Consider the following 13,233-nt stretch of genomic DNA (forward strand, 5'->3'; position numbering starts at 1 on the left):
GGAGTTTAAAGTGACACCAAGAATAATGACTTTATTTACTAATCAGTTTTCTGAGTTTAACAAACAGGAGCTGAGCCTACAGCTCACACACACACACAAACACACACAGCTCTGCAGACACACTGCCAGCTCACTCTGCCTCCCTGTGTGTGTGTGTGTGTGTGTGTGTGTGTGTGTGTGTGTGTGTGTGTGTGTGTGTGTGTGTGTGTGTGTGTTAGGCCATTTGGTGACTTTGGAAAAGCTGCGACCTCAGCACAGTTCCCAGGAAGGTGGTTGTGATGAATATGTGAGAGCCACATTTTGCTGTGCTAGGAAGTTGTGACCTCTCTGCATTTTGGCTGGTGTGGAGGTGGTGAACGCGGTGGAGGACGACGCTCTGTGGTTTGAGCTCTGTTCTGTTTTTGTTTTTCTGCCGTGGCCTCATACCTGACTCACAAACCTATTGCAGATCCCTGAGAGCTCCCCCCTCTCTGCCCCCCTCTCCCAGTCCCACACCCGCTTTTCTCTTGCAGCCTCTCTTTGCGGCCATGACGTCACGCCCCCTCCCATCCACAGTGAGGAGGAAAACTCGTGGCTGTGCGCAGAGGAGGCCACAGAGAAGCAGATCAGTGATCACAGACCGGTTTACTTCAGCTTCACCATGCTGGACACGCTCACCTTCCTCCTGGAGAAGCTCTTCCTCCTCGCGCACATCAAGCTCTCCAGCCTGCTGCCTCCTCTGGGCGTAGAGTGCGCAGAACCGCCGCCCACCAGCAAGCGCTGTGACCGGGAAGACTCACCGCCGCTGCCCGCCTCAGCCTCTCACCGGTTCCAGCGGGGAGACCTGCTGGAGGTTCCCCGGACTCTCTTCACTCACTTTGGCATCTACCTGGGCGACGACCGGGTGGCGCATCTCATCCCGGACATCCTCCCGGCGCTGACCGCCGACATCCGCCAGATCGAGGAGATGGTGACCAACACACGGCTGCTGGTAGGAGTCATCGCGAAGCGCGCCAGCGTGCGCGTGGACTCTGTGGAGGACTTCGCGTACGGCGCCGGGATCCTGCTGAACGCCATGGACCGCTCGGTGCGCAAGAGCCCTCTGGCCGGGGAGGAGGTGGCGCTGCGGGCGGAGCGGCTGGTGGGCACCGTCGCCTACAGCCTGCTATGGAACAACTGCGAGCACTTCGTCACCTACTGCCGCTACGGCACCGCGCAGAGCCTGCAGACGGACAAGGTGAGCCCGAACCCAAGACCGACACGGCGTGTTTGCTGGGTGTTTTATGTCTAATATCTCTCCTGATGGTAAACACATCGCAGTGAACAGGATCGATGAAGGAGAACCTGCTCTGTTTATGTGTCGTTGTATTTCCATTATAAAAAAAGTTCTGTAAACAAACTTTAAGTTATATTTGCCACAAGGTTTATTGCCCTCTTTGCCAGATCGATCTTGAAAAACACATTTTTGGTGTCACTGACACTCAGAGTGACTCCGTATCATTTATGACAGATGTGTGACACATTTTAACAAATTATAGGCCAACAAGTCATTTATGACAGTTTAAGTGTAATTTTTGGCGCAACATCAGAGTGACAGTGACAGGGCTGCACTGATGCTTCACAGTGATACACTTTATTCACGGTAAGCAGAAACAGTTTGTTCTGCTGTAAATCTTTATTTATTCTCAACCTTTTGAATGTGGAGTCGAGGTGCATCCAAGCGTGTTTAAAAGGCTGTAAACAAAGCCCTGTTTTCCTTTTCTTTTACAGCAGTCATTCGATTTTGAATGTGTAGATGGTTTGTGAACTTGAGGCTGGATTTTTAAATGTGGGGCCACAAAAAATCTGAATCTGAACTCTTTATCTGTTACCTAGTTTGGTGCAGATGGCTGTGGGTGCTGGCAGAAAACGTGACACTGACTCAGACCTCAGGTGACATTCACAGCTCAAACTCTGGTGTCATTACACATTTTTAACGAGGAAATAGAACAAGATTCATGCCCTCATCCTTTTCGGTTTTTACATCTTTTTAAAGCCATCCACTTTGCCAGATCGGACCCTTTGCCGGGCTGATTCTAGACCACGAACCGCATGTTTGACATCTGTTTAGACTGATGAAGTAATATTACAACAGTTTTCACAGTGAAACACACTAAAAGTAAATAGTCACCTACATGACATTATTATTATTGATTGAATGCAATGACGTTACTTTAACATAGTAGCTTTTATCACTTAAGTGGCCTAAAAATAAAAAGAATCACAGCAAACAGGATCACAGCATCGTTTGCAGCTTAGGTTCACAAACAGTCAGTAGTTAGTTATTATTATTGCTGTAGAACCAGCTCACTGTGTTCTGCCATGCTCTAGTCTGGCTGCAACTTATTTCCTGTCCACAGATCTTTAAAAGTCCTACAGAGAGTAGAAGAGAGGAGTGGAAAGAAGCCATAATAGCAATAATCACGGCTAAAAACACATCCAAAATGAATGTGTGTGTGTGGGGGGGGGGTCTCTTTGTGCAGCTAACTCTGTTCACCGCAGTGATTTATTCAAGAGCTTTAAGTCTTCATTTTCAGACATTAAAAACAACATTTACAGCTCTCTGCCTTTGTTTCCAAGTGAATGTGAAGCTGCTTCTGAGCAGAAAAGGAAAATCTGGGTCACTCCTTGGAAAAGTCCTGAGAACAAGAGCTGCATTCAGACCAGAGTCGCCTGCCAGAAACCAAAAGGCAGCAGCAGAATCTGGGCTGGTACGCTCTGATGATGATAATGATGATGATGCAGCAGAGGCTCCTGCACATCAGAAAGCTGACCTCTCTGTGGTTAATTCAGATTGTGGTTAGGCATCACAGAAGCAACTCTGTTTGAGGCTGTTTGAGTTCAGATGGGTGCAGTCCTTTTGGGTTTGTCCAAATATCTGAAAAACTAGAGACACTCCAGTCAGCCTCAGCTTTACTTTATGCCCCGTGCTAATACAAAATGCTAATGAGAAAACAGATTATTAGCATGTTACACCATTTTCACCAGTTCCTCTGAACATCTAAGTTCAAAGTAAAAAGTTCGAAGTGAAATGTTCATTACATTTGACATAAAAGCACCAAAAAGTAAAAACAAACAAAAAAACTGACAGGTAATTAATATATTGAGTATTTAACACTCAGGAATATCATTTATTATTATTTGAGCACCAAAGCTATTTTTAGCTAACAGTTTACTTGCTAGCTAGGATAACTCAGCAAACATTGTATTTTTCTGTTGTTTTTCTTTGTTCATGTTTAAGCAGTGCCTCAGTCACACATAGAGACCGGTCAGCGACCGCCTGGGAACCTCCAGTCTATTCAGTTTGATTCATTTTATTCATTTCATTTTATTTTATTTTCATTTATTCATTTTATCTATATAGTCTCCTAAAGGGGCTTTATATTCTAAGGTAAAGACCCCACAATGAAACGGTCCCTAGGTTGCTGAAGGGCGCTGCACCAACAACTTCCTTGTGATTGCATTGGTCATTAGAGGAAGGTTGCCATGGTTGCCAATAGTTTGCGTTAAATACAGATTTTACACTCTAAGCTTTAGTGAATCTTTAAAAAAGTGTGACTCAAAAAACTGAACACAGTAAAAGTTGTGGCTTACTGCAAAAACCCACACACATGTAAAAAAGAAAAAAAAGAAGGCAGCTCTTACTTTGAAGGTCAATGATTCCTGATTTACAGTTTGCGTTATCAGTGTCACTACTGCTTGGCGAGTCATAACAACTCAGCATCTTTCACACAAACTGCAGGTGACCGCAGCTATCAGTTAGCGACCAAGTCAATCGCGAGGATGTTTTTAGTGCACCACCAAATACATCTTTACGACCACTTTCACGCCACCAACCCCGTTAAAGTATATACACAGTTTTGGGACACAGCTACAGTTTCCCTAGCGACCAGTGGTTGGCAAGCAGTCTGTAGGCCTGTGGAACTGGGGCTTAATGCACTTGACCTACACGTAAAAAAAACAAAAGGCAAACCAGTTAACGTCACAGGGGGCGCTGTCTTGCACAATGTGCAGAAGAGAGACCTCTAGTGGTAGAAAGCTGTACATGCTCCTCAGCTAAAAAAAACAAACAAAGGAAAAATACATTTAAAAGTTTATTTTCTTGTACATTAAAAATATATATGTATATATCCATTTCTGAACACACATACAAAATGAAAATTCTTGCTGTATATAAAATATTATCCTATCTTATAATGAAACTGAAGCTAAACGCAGCAGGAATAAAGAACAGACTGTGGTTTCTCTCTTGCAGCAGAGAAACTTTCCCCTGATCAAGTTTCACTTCCTGCAATCTCTAACCTAAACATCAGACCTGTCTGCAGCCTCAGAGTCTGCCTCTGCAGGTTCATTTCAAGGGAGGCTAGGGGCCAACAGAAGCTCTTAAAAGGACCTCTGAGGGCCCCTCACAAAAATAAACATCAGGTCAATTATGGTCGTTATTCTGCTACAAGAGGTCGGCTTAGAGAAAGTCTTAAGACTGGTGCTTTGCTTCATTTGTATCAACCACAGAAAGCTCTTTGATTTGAGCTTTTTGGGTAGTCTTTGGGGGGAGGGAATAGAGTGAACTTATCCTGTGTCTAATAGTTTTATCTGTGTATTGAGCGAATCACTGGGTGTAAATTGAAAAAAAAAAGGCCTATAGACCAACCAACCTACCTGCTTTACACCTTGGAAAACTGCTGAGTGTTTTGGGGAGTTGCCCTGGTTTTAAAAACTGTGTCACGTTGATTTGATTAGGGTTTTTTCCTCTCTGTTCACTGAGAAATAAAATTAATCCTGAGTTTATATTTGTCTTGTCACATTTAAAGCTCTTCAGCTGCTCTATTAATATGATCATAATTAATTTTGTGCCCGTTTTCGTCCTCTCTCTCCAGTTTTGCGAGTGGCTGAAGTTGCTGATCCGGGACCAGCGAAACGCCATGCTGACAGCACTGCTAGGGCTTCTTTCCATGGCTTATATGGGAATATCCGTCAGCACCGCCCTGCCAGCCTTCCTCATCCCCTTCACCTTGTGGATGGCGAGCTAAAAGCCGCCTGGAGCTGCACTTACTGTCAGCGTTCAAGCCTTACCGCTGGTTCAGAGCTCACTGAGCCGCCATATTGGAAGACCAACAGTGTGAACGCAGTCTTCTGCAAACATTTTAACTTTTCAAAAAACTTTTTAAAATTGTACTTCACCATCTGGTAGCTTTTTTCTGCTGCACAGAAAGTGATTTGCTTTTTATTTTTTCAGTTTTTTGTTTGTCTTTTTTAAAAAGAGGAAAAACTGGAGATGGGTAGTTAACAGAATTAGCAACAGGCTCAAAATTCACCAAAACTCAAAAATGTTGTGTCTCCAACGCAATTTGGTTGACTAATGATGTCTCAAGGTGAAAGGTTGTGCTGGTAAAGGAACCAAAGATGACTTATTTATTTTTCTATTGAGACCATACATACGGTTCTGAAGGGTTTATTGACTTGAAAAAAAAATTAACTCTTTCCATCTTGACCGTCTTAAAAGTCAGTCGTTTAATTTCCCTCCGTTTGAATGTTCCTTTTAGTACTGTAACCAGGTGAAGCTCGTGTGTAAATGTCTGCAGATAGTCTACATGACCTGATTGTTTCCTAACAGTCACAAGCTTTTGTACAGAATTATTTTTTACCTTTGTAACAATGTGCTGTGTTTTATATGTAAATAAAGGAAATGGAAGCAAACATATCTTGTATTCCTTATCAGCCACATAACCACATCGTCAATTCCACCCTTGTTGGAGTCTCCGAGGTTCTTCTGTCAGTCAAGGATGTGAAAGTTAGAAAAACTACTTTCCTTTTGTTAGAATTTTTAAGTCTTGTAAATGATTTTTACCAATGAAATTCAAAGACCTGACAAAGTGAAGAGATTCAACACTGAAACATTTGGGGCTGCATTTCAGTGCCGTTGGGGATTTTGATGAAATGATGAAAAGTAGCGTCCAACATAAAAATGTATGATCCACCGTGCAATACCATCTGGAAAGCATCTGATTGGCAGCAGCTTCATTTTTCAGCAGAGCAATGATCCCAAACACACACACACTGCCGGTGCAGTAAAAGCATACCTGGATACAAAAACACTATCAGTCATGGATCGGCCTCCCCAGAGTCCAGACTTCAACATTACTGAAGCAGTGTGGGATCATTTTGACAGAACAGAACGAAAGGCAGGCAGCATCCAAAGAAGAGTTTTGGATGTCCTTCAGGAAGTCTGGAGAACTATTCCTCAAGACTACTTATAAAAATTACAATAGAACATTCAGGCTGTTTTAAGAATAAAGGTGGTCACACCAAATATCCACTTTCAAGCTTCGTCCCAAGTGTTTTGCTTCATACAACGCTTCTCATGTTTCTCATTATAAACGTAGTCTTCTGTGGATTGGTACACTGTTACCTCCATCTGTTGGTGACATGTGGGAACTACAACTACATGGAAACAATGGCTGCAGCTTATATTATCTGACAGATGGTAAGATTATGTTTCAAATCAAGTTTGAGATTCTGCATCAAGATTTTAAAGTTTATTTGTGACCAAGGCACGGATCTTTGATCACATTTAAGACTCTAAAATGTTGTTAGAGATCAACGTCAACAATGTAAAATGTGACTGTAGAGTGTGCTGCTCAAAAAAGGCTCTTAAAGGTTCCCAGCAGTTTCTAATCCCCTCTCTGCCCCACCCACCAGCAGAACAAAACCACACCGCAGACAGCTCCACTTTCCCCTTGGTCTCCTCTCGACATGTTTCCCCTGCCGCTCCTCGGTCTGCTTTTTATCTCAGCCTCGGGATTCGAGCCACCGGCGGAGAAGAAGAAAGAGAAGGAGAGTGAAGAGGAGCCGGAGTGTCATGGAGGGGAGAAGAGGAAGAGTAAATATGACACAATATTCACCAGAGGAGACCTGCTGGAGGTTCCCAGGACTCTCTTCATACACTTTGGGATTTACCTGGGTGGAGACAGGTAAGGGTGACAGACAGCTAGAATATCAGTGAAACAGTTCAAAGGTTTAAATTCTGTTTCAAAAAAGTGAAAATGTTTTTCCTTCCTTTCTCACCAATGACTCACACTTTCCATTTATTTTTCATGACTCCTTTCCTTTCCACAGAGTAGCTCATTTCATCCCAGACATCATGCCCGTCATCTCCAGTGACCAGTATCGGATCAGTCAGATGGTCTCCAACACCAGACTCCTACTTGGAGTACTGGCTAAGGTACACCAAGTGGTGCAGCAGCTGAGCATCCGGTTTAATGTGCAACAGCTTATTCTCTCATATCACATGACAGCAGGTAAAGAATCAGTCGTAAATGAGATCTAACCCGTGTCTTGTGTCTTCAGTGTGGCAGTGTGAGGGTGGACTCAGTAGAGGACTTTGCCTATGGAGCAGACATACGGGTCAACCCTATGGATAAGGTGACATCAGGACAAAACAAACATTTTAACTTCTTTAACATCTTATAATTAAAGTACTTAACACATTATTCTATTATTGATAAATCCTTAGTCTAAATAGTAATACACCCAAAGGCACTTTATTGGTATGAGATGTCATAAAGTTACATTTAAGGATTCTTTATACTATTTTTATGCTAGACTGTGGGCTTAATATACATGAACCCACTGTTGGGTTAATCCAAATTAGTGAGTAAAAAGAGAAACACTTGCCTGTGAAGCAACACCTTTTATAGCTTTAAACTGAGAAAAAGAGAGAACACGATGTTGTTTTTCAAATGTTTCTGGCCAACAAACTGGGAACTAACCTTCTAAATAAATGTTAATCTGAAGGGATTATAGATGTGGCAACAGCTGCAGGCAACGTAGGGTTATGGTAAATACTCGTGTACTTATATAGCGCTTTTCACCAATATTAAGTGCCTTTTTACTACAATTTGAGTGCTCTTTTTTTTTTTTTACTACAATTGTGAATATAAAGCACTTTCCTACTGTAATCGGGCACTTAATCACTGTTCTGCTACTACTGAGACCTCAAAGTGCTTTTCTACTACAAGTCCTATTCACACAGTCATACAAACACTTTTTTCCTGTGCTTGAGCATTTTATCAAACATTCAAACACACACCCACACAGAAGAATCCTGGGGTTTGGGATCTTGCCCAAACATACTTCAACATGCAGGCTGCTCTCTTCTGTGTGCAGGTATTAAGCCACGCAGTGCTGAAAGGGGAGGATGTGGCCAGAAGGGCAGAGAAGCTAGAGGGAGAAGTGCCCTACAGCCTGCTGTGGTACAACTGTGAACACTTTGTCATGTACTGCAGATACGGCACTGTCATGAGCTTCCAGACATTTCAGGTGATCTTAGAGATGATAATGTGTTTTTTTCTTATTAATAGATGCATCTTAAAGTCACGTTTGGAAAATCAATCACACAACTGCACGACTGTTGTCAGTTTGTCTTTTATAGCTGATAGAAAGCTCAACTTATTATTGTAGTTCTCCTCAGTTTATGTGGAAGCACTGAAAGCAGCTGTAATGGCACCACTTGTTCGTCTCTGGGTGGGTAAATGCCACAAAATTCAACATTCAAGGTCCAACTCCTCAGTGGGCGGCATGGATTCAAATCCTCCTCCTGACTTTGGAAATGAAAAATGGAATTAAGAAGTTAAGCTGCTGAAATAGCAGTTGAAGCGCTTGTGATGTTTAAACTATGAAGGTAACTGACTGTCACAGTAAAGCAAGAACAGGACAGGAACCTCCTTGCGATCAGGGGAAATTAGCAATTTCATTGAATTTCTTCATATTTAGCAACCAATCTGGTCAACCAGCTGTTCACCAACATCTTTAATCTCTTGGGGGTCTTTTTTTAATGGCAAGGCAATTGCACAGGAGACCTGTAATCCACAATTTGGATTACCTGCATCCTCCTGGTTGGCAAATAATTGCACTTTATAAAAGCAGACAGATTGCTAACCTGCTGCTTTCAATCGGTTTCAGTCTGCAATACCAGTGTGTGACATTCTTCACTAGGGGGCGCCACTCGACAGCATATCAGTGAATGCATTTAAACAACCATCGGACAATCTATCCTCATGTAAAAACTTCTCACCCAAACTCTGACCTTAATCTCTGAAAGAACAGCAAACAGCTCCTCCAACAGTGAACACACATCAGATCATGCTTCTTTCCTACACTTCAGCTGCGAAGCAGTTGTTTCCTGCTGCAGATTAACACTGACCACAGATCAGACCAGCCTGCCTCTTTAATAGGGTTAAGCCTCCCTGTTGCAGCAACAGGCCCTGAGTGAAAGCTCTTTTGTTGTTGCTGCATTGTTCCGAGGCCGTCTGATTGCAGCATGCGATTAAAAGCATGTACCATAATCGTGAAAGAAGGCAGTGCATGAACTGGAGGAAGACGAGTGTGGCAATTAAAGTGAAATTTAAAAAGAGCAAAGCGGCTTAAAGAACGTCATTTGGATAGAAGACTTGTAAAAAAGCGAAAGTTGTAATTAAAGACAGCTGTGTGGTAGCATGGCAGTACCTTTAAGATTAGACAATTTATCGGTCAGCTGATAAACAAGCACAAAAGCATGTGTTGTGGATGGTTTTCACTTGTTTCAGAAGTGACTGTCTACAAATGTAAAGCTATGAAAACCAGATTACTGTGCAACTACTCCATCTAGTGGAAACACAGTGCTGATTTTAAACTCTGCACTGCAGTCCAAAAGAACACACACTCACTGGCCAATTTATTAGGTATACCTTGCTAGTACTGGGTTGGGCCTCCTTTTTGCCTTCTGAGCCATCTTAATTCTTAGTGGTCCAGATTAAATAAGGTGCTGGAAACATTCCTCTGAGGTTGGGGTCCATATTGACATGATGTCGTCACACAGTTGCTGCACATTTGTCAGCTGAGCATCCATGATGAGCAGTTCTACTACTTCCCAAAGGTCCCAAATAGATCCGGTGACTTTTGATGCCATTTCAACTCAGCGAACTCATCGTCACGTTTGGGAAACCAGTTTGAGATGATTTGAGCTTTGTGGCATGTTAGGGGCAACTATTCATCAGGAAGATGGGTACAAGAAGGGACGGACATGGTCAGCAGCAATACTCAGATGGGCTGTAGGTTTAAAAAAATCCTCAGCACCATTACACCACTGGCAGCAGCCTGAACTGTTGTTACAAGACAGGATGGATTCATGCTGTTTACAGCAAATTCTGACTCTACTATCTGAATGCTGCAGCAGAAATGGAGACTCATCAGACCAAGAAGCATTTTTCAAATCTTCTGTTGTCCAATGTTCTGTTTTTGGTGATCCCGTGCAAACTGTATGTTTAGTTTTCTGTTCTTAGCTGACAGGAGTGACACCCCTGGTGCAGTTATCTGCTGCTGTTGGTCTTTTACATATCTTGGTTGCATCGAGTGGTTATTTGAGTTACTGTTGCTTTGCTATCAGTCAAACCAGACACTCTCTGACCTCTGACATCTGACATCAACCAGGCATTTTCACACGGAGTGAAAAAAAAAAGTCTCTGCAAACCTCAGAAATGGTTGTGTGAGAAAATCCCAGCAGATCACCCGTTTCTGAAACACCCAACAAATCATCTTAAATCATCTTTCTTCCCCATTCGGATGCTCAGCAGGTTGATCATGGCCCTAAATGCACTCAACTGCTGCCATGTGATTGGCCGATTAGATATTTTTGTCAAAGTGCAGTTAAACAGGTGTGTCTAAAGTTAGGCTTGTGACTGTGACACTGGGAAAATTTCAGGTACCACTCTAATAAAATAAAAACTTTTCCTTTCAATTCATTTCAACACAAAACTGAATATTTGCCCCCTATACACGTCAGTGTATTTCTTTCCTCACACTATAAGACGAGCAGATTAAGGGTTTTAAATTACCATCACTATAATAGATGGTTTTACATTATTGCCTTTCTTCTTCTTCTCCTCATCAGTTCTGTAAGACGATGAGGAAGCTGCTACTGAGTCAGCGTGTTGCCAAGTCAGCGGCAGTGCTGGCACTGTGTTTGGTGCTTTACCTGCAGGCTGTGAGTCTGTGCTCTGTGCTACTGGCTGTTATACTGCCTTTCCTCATCTGGATGGCCTCATGAAGAAAAACCAGCCATTCAAACTTGCAGAAATTTGCCCCCTGAACAACAAAACATTCAAAAAGGAAAATTCAATAAAATATTTAAAGTTCAATAAGTGTTGAGTCCTGGCATTTTACAGACTTTTAGTCTGAGTCATCACCAAGAGAAAAAATGTTTGGAGTCGAGGAGAACAAGAAAAATAAGCTTGCCTTATTTCTTGTATGTTCAAGTCATATATTAAATAAATTTTTATTTTAATTCAGCAGACTTGAGTCTCTGTCTTTTCCAGGTTACTTCAAGTGTAGATCTGCTTTAATCACAATTTTAGTTCAAGAAGCAAATTTATTAACATAACATGATTAGTATATGGTTTTGTGTCATTTTATTATTTTTTGTTTTTATTAGATAATTATTCCAAAATTATTTTACACATGCTTCGTTTACATTTTGTAATTTTGTTATTTTTTTATTGCTCCTTGTTTCGTTTCATTGGTGTTATAGTTTATTTGTTTTTTTAATGTAAATAAAATCACATTTAGATTTTTGGAGGGGTATATTAATTAATTTATTATTATTATTATTATTATTATTATTATTATTATTATTATTATTATTATTATAAAACAATTTCCAAAGTTCAGGGTCATACTTTAAGATTTTATTTTGTTTTATTAGATTTTTTTTTTTTATCTTTTTTCTGTTGCCCCGCCTATACAGAGGAACGTTGTGATTGGCTGACGGGAGGCCAGCTTCCTGTCACTCACAGGTGTCAGGTTGGCCCGGCCTCTTTTCTCGGTGAGTCGTTGATGAAGAGCGCAGCATCGTCCGGGAACGGGAGGGTTTTATTTCATTGTGACAGGAAATGGAGCTGGAAAGAAGCGGTAAGATTTTATCCGACCCAAAATAAAGTTTCATTATCATGGTTTAATGGTTTACAAACGGTCGGACGAAGAGAAAGTTTAAGCTATATCACGGAACTGCTAGCATGCTGAGTTAGCAGCGGATCGTTGGCTGCTTTTAAGCTTTAAACGAATAAAGCTAGCTACACGAGCAGTTTAGAAAGAAACTATTAGTGTTAAATGTTGCTGTTTGGCGTTAAGATGTGAAGTGAACGCTTGAAAGTGTGAAAAATAAACTACAAAAGCAAATGAAAGCTAGTTTAGCTTTTATAGCGGCTTTAGTATATACAAAACGGTGACTTAGAAAACAGGCAAAAAGCACAGATAATATTTTCAAGAGAGTAAAATAAATTATAAGACACTAAAAGTTCACATCACCCTCGGGTTCAATTTCTGAGTGTTGCAGTCTCACCTGAGCTGGCAGGTAACCTAGCTGTTTGTCGGACAGAGGATCCCATGGAGGGAGACGTGGACACGGACTCGGGTGAAGAGGCGAGGCCGCTGGTGATGGAGGAGGACTTAAAGGTGATCTGTGCTAAAGAGATGGCTCTGCTGTCCCTGATCGATAAGACGGGCTACAACATGGTGCAGGAGAACGGGCAGAGGAAGTACGGAGGTCCACCTCCAGGTATGTCAACCTGCGACACAAGTAAAAGAGACAAACAACAGCCCCGGGGTAGCTGTGGAGTCCCGTTTGTGTCAAAACAGATGTGTATGAGAGAGGCAGGTACCAAGGTGGCTTCCTGGTTAGATGTGAAGCAGAGATCGGAGGGGAAACTGTGGGCTTTGTTTTCATTAAAACCATTTTATTTTTATTAAGGCATACATTTGAATTCACTAATTTTAATTATTTGCACTTTTTTAAATAACTGATGATATTCTTCTTTATTGCAGTTCATTGTATTTGTGTAAAACTGAAATATTTTGCATCCTGTTCTTTTGATTTGGTGATTTTATTTTTAGTATACAGTACTCGTTTAACTAACAGATAAACACGTCTTTTATATATTCATTTTGCTTTAATGAGTTTCAAATAATTTATTTTTGCACATTTAATTTTCTTTACTTTTACAAATGTGAATTATTGTTTTAATTAAAAAGTCAATTCAATAATAAATTATTATTTATATATTCTAAATTTTATTTTGACACTTTAGTTTACTGATTTTAATATAAATTATTTAAGTTTTAATTTTAGTATTTAAATTTATTTCAATTATTAAATTAATTTGTTACATAAACTTTTTTTTTGTA

At 41.2% G+C, this 13,233-nt stretch overlaps 3 protein-coding genes across 5 annotated transcripts in view; all 3 read left to right on the top strand.

Moving 5' to 3' along the window:
• The first annotated feature begins 445 nt into the window (after positions 1-445).
• Positions 446-5,715, top strand: LOC101469269 (lecithin retinol acyltransferase). The gene is made up of 2 exons (XM_023154847.2): positions 446-1,216; positions 4,896-5,715. The coding sequence occupies exons 1-2, from the start codon at positions 641-643 to the stop codon at positions 5,046-5,048; spliced, it is 729 nt and encodes a 242-aa protein (XP_023010615.1). The 5' UTR covers positions 446-640; the 3' UTR covers positions 5,049-5,715.
• A 1,056-nt stretch (positions 5,716-6,771) lies between these two features.
• Positions 6,772-11,342, top strand: lratb.2 (lecithin retinol acyltransferase b, tandem duplicate 2). Its single transcript, XM_004572305.3, has 5 exons — positions 6,772-6,989; positions 7,135-7,240; positions 7,366-7,440; positions 8,185-8,337; positions 10,946-11,342. Exons 1-5 carry the CDS (start codon positions 6,772-6,774, stop codon positions 11,099-11,101), a joined length of 708 nt encoding a protein of 235 aa, XP_004572362.3. The 3' UTR covers positions 11,102-11,342.
• Positions 11,343-11,809: 467 nt separating this feature from the next.
• rbm46 (RNA binding motif protein 46) overlaps positions 11,810-13,233 on the top strand; it is a 32,189-nt gene continuing 30,765 nt past the window's right edge. Inside the window, exons 1-2 of one of the 3 annotated variants that reach the window (XM_004572304.3) lie at positions 11,810-11,961; positions 12,428-12,607. In XM_004572304.3, coding sequence (XP_004572361.2) covers positions 11,943-11,961; positions 12,428-12,607 — 199 coding nt within the window. In that variant the 5' untranslated portion in view covers positions 11,810-11,942. Of the gene's footprint in view, positions 11,962-12,385; positions 12,608-13,233 lie in introns of all 3 variants that reach the window. The other 2 variants (XM_076880021.1, XM_076880019.1) reach the window with 2 other exon arrangements.

The sequence above is a fragment of the Maylandia zebra genome, linkage group LG3 (assembly GCF_041146795.1).
Source record: "Maylandia zebra isolate NMK-2024a linkage group LG3, Mzebra_GT3a, whole genome shotgun sequence".
NCBI classification, from domain to species: domain Eukaryota; kingdom Metazoa; phylum Chordata; class Actinopteri; order Cichliformes; family Cichlidae; genus Maylandia; species Maylandia zebra.

Excerpts from the sequence above, each read along its gene's own strand:
- LOC101469269 (XM_023154847.2), top strand. The coding sequence starts at position 641 with ATGCTGGACACGCTCACCTTCCTCCTGGAGAAGCTCTTCCTCCTCGCG. Across the intron at positions 1,217-4,895 it reads AGAGCCTGCAGACGGACAAG|TTTTGCGAGTGGCTGAAGTT; the intron begins GTGAGCCCGAAC and ends CTCTCTCTCCAG.
- lratb.2 (XM_004572305.3), top strand. The coding sequence starts at position 6,772 with ATGTTTCCCCTGCCGCTCCTCGGTCTGCTTTTTATCTCAGCCTCGGGA. Across the intron at positions 7,241-7,365 it reads TACTTGGAGTACTGGCTAAG|TGTGGCAGTGTGAGGGTGGA; the intron begins GTACACCAAGTG and ends TTGTGTCTTCAG. Across the intron at positions 8,338-10,945 it reads TGAGCTTCCAGACATTTCAG|TTCTGTAAGACGATGAGGAA; the intron begins GTGATCTTAGAG and ends TCTCCTCATCAG.